At 43.0% G+C, this 14793-nt stretch overlaps 1 protein-coding gene across 1 annotated transcript in view; it reads right to left on the bottom strand.

The window, feature by feature from the left end:
- The window catches only part of LOC102821797 (putative ATP-dependent RNA helicase DDX11-like protein 8-like), a 33006-nt gene that overhangs the window by 14998 nt on the left and 3215 nt on the right, over nt 1-14793 (bottom strand). The window contains exons 2-4 of the mRNA XM_006862773.1: nt 6617-6865; nt 5704-5790; nt 5283-5434 (exon numbers count right to left, since the gene is read on the bottom strand). Coding sequence (XP_006862835.1) covers nt 5283-5434; nt 5704-5790; nt 6617-6865 — 488 coding nt within the window. The remainder of the gene's footprint in view (nt 1-5282; nt 5435-5703; nt 5791-6616; nt 6866-14793) is intronic.

The following is a 14793-nucleotide window of genomic DNA, read 5'->3' as shown; positions in this document are numbered from 1 at the left end:
TAGAAATGAGGTTTGCACTCTGAAAGATGGGAGACAGACACATCCCAGCAATGAGGTACTGTTCCAACAGCAGATGTTCCCTTCTTCAGAAAGCACATACCCCCAAGTAAAAACCCACCCTGTCCTTCCAGTGATACCCAGGGATGCAGAACACAGGTAATGTGATGGGAAAGGAGAAAGGAAGAGAGCATTCCTCATCAACCCGTGTCCTAAACTGATGTTTGACTCAGTCAGTCTCTAAGGCTACCCTCCCTGCTTCCCACTGGTTTCCAGCAAACCTGACAAGTAGAACCTAACTCTGTATCACCTCAGGGGCTTTGAACAAGATGTTCTCCATCACTGGAATGTGCTCTCCCCTCACTTCCTCCCTCTTCATCTAGCAAACTCCTAATCAACTATGAGAAGTCAGTGTAACTAGCACATCTTCTGGGAAGCTTCCTGGATCTCCTAGCAGGTTCAGCTGCCCTATGATACACTCCCACAACACCTGGCACTGTCCTTGCAATGCCCATCTCATTCACTATCGCTTATTCTTGGTCTGTCCAGGGGGCGCCCAGAACCTGGCATAGCAGGAGCTCTAAACATATGTCCTGAATGAAGTCACAACCCACGGGCTAAGCAGATAACTGCTACTGCCATAGATGGCAAGACAGACCCTTCCTCATCTCAGTCCTGTTTGCCCTTTCTAGCAATGAGCTAAGAGCCCATCAACACTGGGATGCTGAAAGAGAGGTCAAGTCAGCATGGCATGGCTTCAAGTTTAGCCATCATCATGAAATTAGATTCCTCAGAAAAGAAAAAAAACCTTTTACAAGTATACTCTACCTATAGGAGCATCATATGGAGTGAGGTTTTGTTTGTTTTTTGCCTAGAAATTCAATGACAAATCAAGAAGGGAAAGCTAATTACCTGAGGCTAAAATTAAGAAAGGTTGTGTGATAAGGTTGTATTCTTTCACCATACTTATTCAACCTGTATGCTGAGCAAATAATCTGAGAAGCTGGGTTATAGGAAGAAAACATGGCATCAGGATTGGTGGAAGACTCATTAACAACCTGCAATATGCAGATGATACAAGCTTGCTTGCTGAAAGTGAAGAAGACTTAAAATAGTTACTGATGAAGAGCACAGCCTTCGGTATGGATTTTATCTCAATGTAAAGAAAACAAAAATCCTCACCACTGGACCAATAAACAACATTCTTATCAACAGAGAAAAGATTGAAGTTGTCAAGGACTTCATTCTTATTGGATCAACTATCAACACTCACGGAAGCAGCAGTCAAGAAATCAAATGATGTACTGCATTAGGCAAATCTGCTGTACAAGACCTTTTTAAAGTGTTGAAAAGCAAAGATGCCAGCTTGTGGACTAAGGTGCGCCTGACCCAAGCATGGTATTTTCAAGAACCTCATATGCAGGCGAAAGCTGGACAGTGAATAAGGAAGACTGTAGAAGAATTGATGCTTTTGAGTTACGGTGTTGGAGGAGAATACTGAACGTGCCATTGGCTGCCAAAAGAACAAACAGATCTGTGTTGGAAGAAGTGCAGCCAGAGTGCACCTTGGAGGCCAGGATGGCCAAACTTTGTCTCTCATACTTCTGACATATCATCAGGAGGGACCAGTTGCTAGAGAAGGATATCATGTTTGGTAGGGTAGAGGGTCAGAGAAAAAGAGGAAGACCCCCAGCAAGATGGATTGGCCAAGTGGCAGCATCAATGGATGGATTCAAGTGTAGCAACGATAGTGAGGTTGGCCCAGGATCGGGCAGTGTTTCGTTCTGCTGTGCATAAGGTCGCTATGGGTCGGTACCAACTCGATGGTACCTAACAACAACATGAGAAGAGGAGCTATTTATAAGGTTGGCTTCAGGGTCAACAAGGAACTGTTCAGTCAGCTGAGTCTGGAAAGCTTGGATGTAAATCACACAGCATGTGTTGAACAAATTCAGCAGGATCTGGTGAGTGGCTGGTGTGTGAAGAAATGAAGAGGAACAATGTCTTCAGGCTCCTGTCTCTCGCAGAGCATCAAAAGCTATGGAAGGAAATCTGTCCAGATCCTAAGGAGCACTCTGCTCCTCTGACATGCACAAACTCCACTCAAGTCCTTTACATCGTCCCCAAGAGGTTGCAGGGGAGAAATGAGAAGAGGAGGAAAGGGAATGCTGTCTTGGTGGCCGGTGGAAACGAGCATATGGACCATACAATGCTTGCCTGTATACCCCCCACCCAAGGATGCTGCATAAAGCTGTGTGGGTCCCTCACCCGCCAGACAGGCCATCACTTCCTTTCTTTTAGGGGTTCTGGGAAGTGCTTTAAGGAATAATAAGGAAGCAGGTCACTCACAGAGGATGAAAATATGTGAAGGAAGCAGAAACCTACACAACTATGGACCAATTTTATTTTCTAGAGAGTTTACAACAGACACTGGAGAAATTGGTGTAATCTTCCAGTATCTCCCATGGCTCTGTGGGGCTTGCAGGTCCTGCAGTCTTGGCTGTGACCGAGAGGACTGACAATGAAATGTTCATAAATTGTGAAGATGAGGTCTGTAGTTCTTTAGATGATTTTCTTTTTTTGGGGGGGTAGGGGTGGGTCACACACTCTCTTTTACCAGAAAAATACACCAGAATGCAAAATTTTGCAAATTTTTTCAATAGGGTCATAATCTATCCATGTATTCTTGGTTTTGATACTTCAGTGGTTCTGGAATTCTACGCTGGGATTGAAATAATCTGAGTCTGTTCATTCAACCAACTTGCATTGATCGTCCTTATATGCCAAGCACTAGGTCAGCTATGGTGATATAAAAATTTGTCAGGTGTGTTTCTTACACACCTCACCAGGTGGTCCAAGTTAACATCTCACCACAAGCCACACTGATAGTTTGTGTTCTTAATATGATATGACAAGAACAGCGCTTTACCTCCCCAAAACACATCACATAACCCGTCTAATCATAAGAATAGGAGGCAAATTCCAACAGAAGAACAGTCTACAACATACCAAGCAAGTCCTCCTCAACATATCAAGCTCATGAAAAACAAGGCAAGTCTGAGGAACTATCACATTCAAGAGGAGACCAGAGAGGCATGGTTAATGATGTAATGTGGTTACCCGGATGGACTACTTGCACAGAAAATGTACATCCGATAAAAATGAGTAAACTCTGATATAGTACAAAAAGAAGAAAAGATATGGCTCTTGTCTTGAAGAAACTCATCATCTAGTAATGGGTAAGAGAAGTAAACCAACCAGCTGACACCACACACCAGACTGTGGAGTGGAGAGAGAGTGTGGGTGATGGCCTGAGGCCGCAGACTGCCTTTACAGAGATAACATCTGAGCTGGGTCTTAAAGGAGGTGAAGACGTTTGCCAATGAAGGAGGGAAGGGCATCAGGGACAGAGGGAACACCAGAAGGGAAGCCTGCCCTTGGAAGAAGTCAGAGCAGCTGGGGTGCTGGATGTGTGGGGAAAGTGACAGAGGGAAGTAAGAGTGTGAGGGCAGCTGTGAAGGAGCGTCTGGCAGACAGGCAGACAGGCAGGGTAAGCACACGGGACACATGGCGCCAGCAGTCACCTTTGGAAGAACAGGAAAGACTTCTTCCAAGCTAAGCGCCTTTTGGTGTGAATGTCTAAGAACACTCATGCCTTTGGGGAAGAGCTGTTGAAAGACTGACCTTTTACCACCCACAAATCAGATCACATTACTCTCTGCCTCCAACCTTTCAACAGCCTCCTGCTACACTGAGAACCCTGTCCAAACACATAACTTCAGGAGTGTTTTGCCTCTGGCCTCTTCTCTCCCACTCCTTGTTCGGGCACCTGGGCCTTCTTGCTGGAGCACACCTGTCCCTACGTCCAGCTCACTCTCTTTACAGGACTCTTGTCATGGCTCCTCCTCATCCTGTAGACGTCTCAAATGTCACCTTCTCAGAGGGTCTTTCCTGACCTCTCCATCTACAGATGCAACCTCATACCCGATCCACTTTACCCTGTTTTATTGGTAAATATGCTAATTCCAAATAAGTCCTACTTGTGTTTACATATTTTGTCAGTCTTCACTACTAAAATATATGTTCTCTGAGGGCAAGGACCATGACTGTCCTATTTAATGCTACGTTCCTGGCATCTGCAACAGGGCACACCTACGATACTCAAAAGGTATTTGATAAGTTAAAGCCTGCATGAAAAAGGAGGCTCTCAGGAAGGGCAGTGTGAGGGCATCGGGGCCTAGTTGTCATCTTCCATATTTTCTAGGTCACTAGTAGGTCATAAAGGAGCTCTGGTAGCATAGTGGCTATGAATCGGGCTGCTAACCTCAGGGCCGGCAGTTCGAAACTACCAGCTGTTCTGTGGGAGAAAGATTAGGCTTTCTGCTCCCGTAACGATTTATAGCCTCGGAAACCCTATACAGGGTCGCTATGAGTCGGAACCGACTCCACGGCACATAACAACAACAACAAGCAGGTCATAGTTCAAAAAGGAGAGACCTGCAAAGCCACGAAAAACCCTGTGAGGCAGTTCTACTCTATAACAAATAGTCACTATGAGTTGGGACCAACTCGATGGCCGGTGGGTTTGGCTTGATTTTAAGGCTACCTTGACAGTATATGTCAGAAACTTTGTACCATGCAGCTTGGTAGCAAAAAGCATCCTGAGAACTAGGACCAGACTGACTGGGTTCAAATCCCAGCTCCCCCACTTACTAGCTCAGTGACACTGTCCAAACTATTTCACCTCGCTGTGCTATGGGTTGGTTCCTGGTGTGTAAAGTGGAGGTACAAACTGCCAATGCTGAACTGCTATGAGCACAGCGAGTTAACACCCGTGAAGCGGGCACACATGCTTGGCACAGAATAAGGGCTGGCTCTCACTGATCTCTGGTGGCACAGTGGTTGAGCACTCTGCTGCTAACCAAAATGTCAGTGGTTCAAACCCACCAGCTGTCCCTCAGAGAAAGATGAGGCAGTCTGCTTCCGTAAAGCTGTGCGGCCTTGGACACCTTACAGGGCAGTTATACTCTGTCCCATAGAGTTGCTATGGGTTGGAATTGGCTTGATTTGCGTTTTTATTTGGCTGTTGTCTTCAGTGTCATCATCATTTACACACAGTTGGATGTTCCTGGCTGAGTAAGGACAGAGCTGCCACCCTGTTCCATCAGATATCCTAACAAGTGAAATAGTCTCTCCTTGGGTGTGAGGGAAAGCGCTATCTTCCCAGGAGCGCCCCTAGAGGCGTGGTGCAAGGAGGTGGAGTGAAGGAGAAGCAGCTGTCTTACCCACTAGCTGCTGCTCTTTTCTCTTCATCACTCTCATATTCAGCCAGGACCAGCTCCTCCTCCCCAGATTCTAGCTGCTCGGCCCCTGCTCCTGCTGCCAACATCTCCCTGCTGAGGCGGAGGAGACTCTCCATTTCTTCTTCCTCCTGTCTCTGGAAGGGAGCAATGCCAGAAGGCAAGATCAAGAACTCTCACTTCACAATCAGCCTCCCGTGTGACATCTGCCTGGTCACATATGCCTCACGCTTTCCTGGAGAAGGAATTAATCTCCACTGTCCATGCCTCAGCTCAAGCTGCTCGACTCTGGATGATGAGAACTTAGCTAGTGAAGGTCTGGGGAAGGACACCACTTACACAAAGGAACTACACCAAGAGTTCCTGGTCTGCTGGGTCACCACCTGGCCCTCCAGAGGACACTCACCGCACGCTTGGTTGCATACTTGAGCTGTGCATTGTGACGGAGCAGTTGGAGGCGCTCCTCTCGCTTCTTTCTCCTGACCTGCTCCTCCTAAGGGATGAAGCAGCCAAAAAGGAAACCGAAAGTCAGGCCTTTCTAAAGAGTCTGGGCTGCTCTGCCAAGTGCTCTTCCTGGTCAACACCCAAAGTTGCTACAGTGCCTCCTCCCAGACCCTGAGCCTCTCCTGGTCCAGCCTCACTGCTCACTGTGGGAAGTTTGTATTCTGCCACTCAAAGCCACAAAGTCTCAATCAAACTCAGTCTTCAACGAGTTTGCAGTTACTGAGCCATGCTGGGCTGGGTTCATTTTCCAGGTTGGTAAAGAATGGGAACACCAACTGCTTGTCTACAGAAGACCTGTTTGAACATCCAGTTCAAAGAAGACAGCAAGGGGCAGCAGCATCCACTCAAGAAAATGGACAGGAGAATTAAAAGAAGATGCTTAGTCAAAGAAGAACACACTGTATCTAAGTTTCAGAACACAACCTCAACTCTTCATTTCAGTGATGTTTCCTAGCGCAGGCCCATTACTTCTCCCCTCTTTTGTAGATATTTTCTTTTTATTTATTTAGTGCTTAGAAGTTGCTGCTCTGGAGCTGTCAGGTAAGCACTGGGCTACTAACCAAAAAAACTGATGGTTCAAACATACCAGTTCCTCCCCTTGTAAACCCTACATAAGGTTGGAACCAACTCAATGGCAGTTGGAACCAACTCAATGGCACTTAACAAGAAAATACATCATAACAAAACCTTCCTAATTAAGTAAAAAAAAAAAAAAAATCATTATAAATGTTAGAAAAATTGGCCATTTATACAAGCACTAATATTTGCCAATCACTCTGCTGTTCCCACTGTTTGCTGCCCCAGACACTCATCACCTTGAGACGGTCCACCAGGTCCCTTTCTTCCTTCTTCTGCACAAACTGAGTAACCCAGTCAGGCTCTCCAGCAGGCCTAGGGGCATCTGGGGTCTCTTGGCAGGAGGGTGAGACAGATGGAGGCTGGACCCTCCTATCATTTAAGGGGATGGTTCCAGTTTCAAGGAGACGGGCTTCTTCTTGGCACTTCTTCTTTTCAAAGTCTCGGAGCCAGGAGAGAGCCCCACAAATAAGACTTAAAGATTTCCCCTACAGGGTAAAAAATTATTTTCAGAATTAGAGGGCAAAACAAAGGCTCCCAAATGACCTTTTCCTACTTTGAAAAACCCTTCACAATAGTGTGGCTTTAAATGCTAGAGGATGCTCAAAGTCCAGCTTGAGAAAGAAAGGAGTCACTCAAAGAACAGGCAGTAAAGTGAAAAGAAGTATGAATAGGCCTAAAAGGCAGGAAAAGAGCATCCGCATTTACCTAATTATGCAGCTCAGTCTCTGGAAAATAATTTAAAGTGGTTTATCAGGTTACATAAAAGGCAAGTTAACATTAATGGAAGAAGGTGAAAAATTAGACAAATAGAACCCCAGAATAATGAAGGTCACAAAACCCCACACAGCATGAAACCTTATATACCTGCTAAGCAAGGAGAGCACAGATTTAGCCTTAAGCTTTAGTGCAGCCAATGTGCAACTTGTACAAGATCAATCACATGAATCATAGTGGGGACACATCCCTAAAAAATGTAAACCAACTGCTCTGAAAGACCTGGAAGAAAAGGAGCTCCGGTAGTGTAGTGGTTACAAATCAGGCTGCGAACCGCAATGTCAGCAGTTCAAAACTACCAGCTGTTCCGTGTGAGAAAGATGAGGCTTTCTGCTCCCGTAAAGATTTACAGCCTCAGAAAACCTGTACAGGGTCGCTATGAGTCAGTTGTGACTCCACGGTACATAACCACCACCACCACCATCCTTACAGCGAGGACATGGGAGTGAGTTTCACAAGGTTGCTTCCTCAGTGCCAGAAGGACTTTCCACGTAGGTGAGTCACTGTGAGGCCAACAACCTGGTCCAGGCAGTTAGTTGACACTGCTTACCCAGAGCATCCAGAGGGGAGTACTGACCCTCACCTAGTACCAAATGAACTGTAGACAGAATGATATGTATACTCCTATGTATTTATGAGGCGTGAACCTAGGAGCACAGAGGTAAAGGTTAAGGTCAGGCTGCCTGGGTCAAACACTGGTTCCTCTGCTTACCAGCTCTGTGGGTTTCCACATGTATGAAAGCTAATCATAGTACCTTCCTCAGAGAGTTGCTGCAACCATTATGTTACACACTTAGAGGCTATTATCTACACCAGGATTAGAAAAGCACATAATAAGAAATTGGCATTAGCTACTATCAAATAGCTCTGGTAGCGACGTGGTTACAAATCGAGCTGTGAACCACAAGGTCAGCAGTTCGAAACTACCAGCTGTTCCGTGGGAGAAAGATGAGGCTTTCTGCTCCTGGTAAATATTTACAGCCTCAGAAACCCTGTACAGACTCACTATGAGTCAGAATCGACTCCACGGCACATAACAACAACAACAATTAAATAATAATAAATTATTTGATAGAATTATTATTGGCCTTGCATAAGGGTCCATAGCTTTCACTAATAAAAACATAAAACATTAAAAAAAAATGTTTATGTTTCTTTATTGGAGAAAGATTTCCGACCAGTACAGTGATATATTAACTAAATACAGAGACTTGTGCAAAGAAACTACATATTAACCCAGCCAAACCATTTCTTGTTACACTTTGTCTCTTGATGGAATAGTTTCTTTTATAAAGTTTTATACATCAAAAGCTTTGAATTTGCCCAGGTTGGCCACTGCTACATCTCTGAAAAAAACGAAGTGGCATTGATTTAGTTACTGTATTTTACAGCATTTAAAAGCTAATGCACAGACTCCATCATCTCACCCAGCTTCACAGGAGTCTCATTAGATAGCGTTATGCTAGTTATGCTAGAGCTGGTACTGAGACAACAAAGTACTCCTGAGTACAACACTGAGTGCCAGTGAAGACATGCCAGCAATGCCCTGCGCTGACTTGACATTAGAGCACCAGATCTGATGGTGGTGGCAGGCACTGTATCATGAGCTGTTTTGTTGTTGGTAAGTGCCACTGAGTCGGTTCCAACCCATAGCGACCCTGTGTAGGGTTTATGAGTACATCCACATAAATAAGGGCCCATATTTTAAATGCCAATTTGAGATGAAGGCAAGGATACATATACTAAGAACTGAGTTTTGCACAAACTAGTATTCCCCAATGCAAATTCTTTTCAAAAAATGAAGGCAAATTGTACCCAATGTTTCCCAGCTACAAAGTCTTAAATATTTGATTCAAATTCCTTTACTCAATCCACATAGCCCTGAGGTCATCCTGTAAAGTGCACTACCAAAAAATCCAGAGTTATGGTGACAAAGTTTGACAATGATATGTTATAAACAAGTCAAACTTGGGTATCTTTTATCTGTTTTGAGAGAAAAGCATCAAATCATTTGTGTACACATTTAGTATTATTGTAACAAAGCAACTTGCACACTTTTAACGTTTAAAACTGAGCATCATCTTTCTTTTCCAGTGAAACTAAAAGAATTAAAAAAAAAATAAACAGGAACAAAATTACAACAGAAATGTCAATTCCAAGTTAAGATCCTACAGGTTCTGCTGATTCTCCCATCGAGTGGCAGGGCTTAAGTCACCATTAGGAGAGAATTTTATTTTAAAAGTGTCACCTTAAACTGCAAGGACGTCCGTTAAACATCAAAATTAAACATGCCAAAGGAGAAGCCATATTGTCAAAACGCCTACTTAACCCACCCAAACATCTCAAATCCACCCTTTGCTGACCTTCTATAACCCCATTTAAAAAAAACAAAAAAACAAAAAACAAGAGCAAGTAAACAGATACATGTTGGTAAATGCTAACTGTCCATATTCACATAGAGACAGTGTAATCTCTGAGCCCAATATCCAGAGAAAGACAGAAAGAAGCTAGAATTCTCTGCACTACTACCCAGGGGCCTAGCACCCTCCAGCTTCCAGCAGAGTGAAGGGAACAGAAGGTTTTCTTTTTTCCCACAGAGCACAGTGGTGTGTTGATTCCATAGTTTTGTTGAGACAGGAAGGGACAAAAATTAATTTGGGAACAGAAAGGGGTAGAGATTCTTTTCCCACTGTATCTGCTCAAGATATTTACCTCCCAAAATAAGTTGACAGCCATGGTGTAGGAGAGAAGAGAGATTCCAAGAACAGGGCAACTGAGCACAAGAGAGGAAAAAGGAAAGAAAAGAAATAAATAGACTGCAACTTGCTCCCAGGGACTGAAGAAAATTTAACTAGGTTGGAATCCATCATTGTTCTTATTAGTCATTTTCTCCTTCATCGTCCTCTCCCTCATCATCATCTTCTTTCTTCATCAATATCTTCCAAACCTTCTTCATCATCACATTCGTTTCCTTCCCCTTCTTCATCATCCAGGAACCAAATAGTACTGTAACGGATTTAGCCAACTATCATCTTTGATGACCTCTCCTAACTCATCTGCATCAAAATAATCAGTAAACCAGGTTAAAAAGCTCTCTGGTTCTTCATGCTGCCTCTTCTGCTGGCTTTACTCTGTGTTTGATTTGAGCATTTTGTCAAGTCCTTTCCAGATTTCCATTTGATTTCAAGGATGGATCACCACTCTAATTCAGATGAAATTCTTTGGAGAGAACGTTATTTTCGAAGTAAGGATTTTCATCAAAATAAAACTTTATTCTGTAACCTGATTTAATATCTTCAAATTCTGTCATTTCAACTCTGGTCAAATAATGCAGTGCCTCTTCATCCTCCTCCCCAAACCAATGCAGACACTGTGGGTGGTTGACAAATGCGGTTACCCAAAAGTCTGGGATTTTGGCTATTCATTCTGACCTCTTCTGAAAAACGCTGGTGGAGTTTGTTATATTTCTGTTCTACTTTCAAAATCTCCTCACTGGCTTGTTCATTTAGTTTGCTTATTTCATCTTGTACCTCATCAATATGTTTCAATTGCTTCCTGCTGTTCTTTTTCTCCCTTTGGCAAGTTCAGAGAGGCCAGTCTCCTGCAGCTTAGGTTTCTTCACTTGAGGCAGGAGCAAAGACGAAAGTCTGGGGGCGATGCTGTAAGCACAATCCAAGAAGCAAAGGAAAGAAGAGTTGCTTGCCAGGAAAAAGCTTTCACCACATTTTTTAAGGACCATGTGGCAAAAAGACAATTCTGATGGATTACTTATCTTCAGAAATGGCCCTGCACCTACCTTTCCCTCAGCTGTTGAGAGGTACTAGATGGCAGAACTACACACAGTCCTCTCCAGAAGGACATGAGGGCAGCCATTCTGCACTATGAAGGAGGAACAACCCGGTAAGCGGTCACGAAGCTAGAGGCAGGTGAGACCTCCCTGTAACCATGCCCTGGGACTAATGCCTGGTTAGAGCGCCAGCACCCTCACCCTCCACTGGGATGGGTCGACAGGTTGAGGTTCTCTTCGGAAGATAAATGTAAGCATACTCTAACACACAAGGGATAATGAAGGCCCCAAGTTTTAGGTCCGGAAACTGGCAGGAATATAGCACTGGTCTGAAAACGGAAATTTCCTTGAAGGGATAGTTAAATCCCCCTAGGTGACTATCCCCACTCGCTGAGAAAGACAGGAAGTTTATTCTGTGGGGAAACAGTCTGAGAGAGCTCTGGAGATGAACTAATAGCAGGGCATTAAGTGAAAAACTACTCACCTCAAGCCTCTGCCCCAAAGCCCATCACCTTCACCAATACTGGCTGCCAGGCACGTGCCAACTGGTAAGAGTGCAGAAGAGGCTTCTCTGCAGACCCAGAACTCCAAGGAAACTCCTACAGATACTGACACCTGGAGGTCCCAGCAAAGAAGCCAATCCACTAATCCACAAACCACTGACTTTTCAATCAGCCCTTATTCTTAAATACAGGCAGCCAAGGATCAAATGTATGTATGTACCAACCACCAGTCTATAAAGTAGCTTATTCTTAAATACAGGCAGCCAAGGATCAAATGTATGAATGTACCAACCACCAGTCTATAAAGGCACGAAGTGGCTGGCTTACAAGTTTTCATATGGGAGTTTAGTTTCAGAGTGTGCAGGGGAAAGTAGAATCCTCACTGAATAATTTTAATCTAGTCTAGACGGGTCTGGTAAAAGGAGCTGGGGATAAGATTATGATTCAATAGTAATTGTTATCATGACTAATTGTGATTGTCACAACTGTAAAGGTAGAAGTTTTATAATATAAAGGGGGAAGTAGTTAATCTTATATTCCAGGAACAGAGGACCCTAGGACCATCAAGGGACAAGCATATGAGCGGAATGTGGGTCCCTAGCCAGAGAAACAACGATATCAGAGATGGTGGCAGAGATGATGACATGGAGAGATAGAGCAGCTGAGGACTCTAGAAGACTCCTGGAAAGAGAAAGGCAGTGTGCTGGCGCAGATAGGAGGCAGGCTTGCAGAATGTGCCCTTTGGTTGTTTACATGATTATATATTCCTGAGTGTTTTTGTGTACACCAAACAAAAAAACAAAAACAAAACAGAGGGAATAGAAGCAAATATTGTTGAATGATGATGAATGGAAGGGATTGTAATCACTGCAATGAAACGAAATACGATAGGATGAGTGCAGAACCAATGTTCTCCCACGCTACTCAATTCACACTAAGAGCTTTTTTAAAAAAAAAGGAAAAAATAGATTTGATGCACTGAACATTAATGACTGAAGACTAGAGGAATTGTAGGATGACAACAAGAACATCCTATATGAAGGTAACAAAAAAGAACGACCAAAGGTCGATGTCAGAAGAGACTCTGAAACTTGTTGTTGAATGTAAAACAAAGTAAACAGAAAAAATGATGAAGTAAAAAGCTGAACAGAAAATGTTATAGGGCAGCTAGAGAAGACAAAGTATTATAATGAAATACGCAAAGACCTGAAGTTAGAAAACCAAAAGGCAAGGACATGCTCAACAACTCTCAAACTATGGAAGGAATAGACAGTCACTGTGAAAAAAAAATTAGTCACCATTCAACCATTTCAAGAGGCAGCATAGGATCAAGAACCAGTGGTATTGAAGGAACATGTCCAAGCTGCCCTGAAGGTAGTACTGAAAAACAAGTGTCCAAGAGTTGAAAGGAATGCCAATTGAAATGTTTTAGCATACTGGATGCGGCACTGGAAACACTCACAGGTCTATGCCAAGGAATTTGGAAGAAAACTACATTGCCAAAAGGCTGGAAAAGGTCCACATTTTGCATATTCCAATAAAAGTAGCCCTCTTGTCCCTCCCAGGCAAGGGAAGAATGTGAAAAATTGTTGAATACCATAAATAGCACACACAAGTAAATTTCTGCTGAAGATAATTCAAAAACAGTTATAGCAGCATATCAACAAAGAGCTACCAGAAATTCAAGCTGGATTCAGAAGAGGGCACCGAATAAGGGATATCATTACTGACTTCAGATGGATCGTGGCTGAAAGCAGAGAATACTGCTTTTATTGACTGTACCGAAGTTCTACCACATTACTCAATTCACAATAAGAGCTTTCAGAAAAAAAGGAAAAAACAGATTTGATGCACTGAACACTAATGACTGAAGACCAGCATTTGACTGCATTTGACTGCGTGGATCCTAACAAATTATGGATAACACGGCAAAGAATGGGAACTGCAGAGGACTTACTTGTGCTCATGTGGAACCTGTACATAGATCAAGAGGCCGCTATTTAAACAGAAAAAGGGGATACTGAATGGTTTAAAACCAGGAAAGGTATGTACCAGAGTTGATGCTTTCACCATATTTATTCAACCTATATGCTGTGCAAATAATCTGAGAAGCTGGACTATATGAAAAAGATCAAGGTATTAAGATTGAAGGAAGGCTCATTAACAACCTACAATATGCTGAAAGCGAAGATGCTTGAAGCACTTGTTTATGAAGATCAAAGACCACAGCCTGCGGTATGGATTGCAACTCAATGTAAAAAAAATAAAAATCCTCACAACTGGACCAATAAACAAAATCAAGATAAATGGAAAAAGTTTGAGGTTTTTAAGGATTCGATTTTACTTGGATCCACCATCAATGCCCATGAAAGCAGCAATCAAGAACTCAAACTATTTATTGCATTGGACAAATCTGCTTCAAAATACCTCTTTAAAGTGGTAAAGGGCAAAGATGTCACTTCGAAGACTAAGGTATACCTGATCCAAACCATGGTATTTTCAATCACCTCATATGCATGTGGAAACTGGACCATAAATAAGACCAGAGAAGAATGGTGTTGGTGAAGTATACTGAAATTATCATGGACTGCCAACAAGAACAAACAAATCTTTCTTGGAAGAAGTACACCCAGAATGCTCCTCAGAAGGAAGGATTTTGAGACTTTGTCTCATGTACTTTGGGCATTCTATCAGGAGGGACCAGTCCCTGGAAAAGAACATCATGTTTGGTAAAGTGGAGGGTCAGCAAAAAAGAGGAAGATCCCAACATGATGGGTTAACACAGTGACTGAAACAATGGGCTCAAACATTACAACAATTATGAGGAAGGTGCATGGCCAGGCAGTGTTTCGTTCTGTTGTGCACAGAGTGACTAAGGGTCAGAGTCGAATCGATGATACCTAACAACATTAAGCATCATCAGACATTTAAAGAAAGTCTCCTGACAGAACAATTTCAACAGAAGAAAGCAGCTTGAAAAAAGAGAGACAATCAATGCAGGGAAGCAAAAATCCCACTACAAAACCATATCACCAATATTGATATTCTCTGAGAAGAGATTTTTTTTTTTTTTTCCCTGTGAAATAAGAAAAAAATGCTTTAAAAAAAGATCGAGCATATGAATAAGCTCTTGAATATGAAAGATATCACAGCAGAAATAAACTGAATACAAAAAATGGATAATAAAGAACTCTCCAGAAAGTAGAATACATTTTTACACCAGAAAAATCTCAAAATTTTACCTCCTCTACAAGCCTTCTCCTCAAGAATGTGTTTTAACAAATTGATTGTTGATTGTGAAGTGCCGTCGAGTCGATTCCGACCCATAGCGACCCTGTACAGGGTTTCC

This window comes from Chrysochloris asiatica, unplaced genomic scaffold (assembly GCF_000296735.1).
Source record: "Chrysochloris asiatica unplaced genomic scaffold, ChrAsi1.0 scaffold00050, whole genome shotgun sequence".
Lineage (NCBI taxonomy): Eukaryota > Metazoa > Chordata > Mammalia > Afrosoricida > Chrysochloridae > Chrysochloris > Chrysochloris asiatica.
Note: the sequence above shows the minus strand (reverse complement) of the source record. Positions and strands in the feature narration are given on the sequence as shown.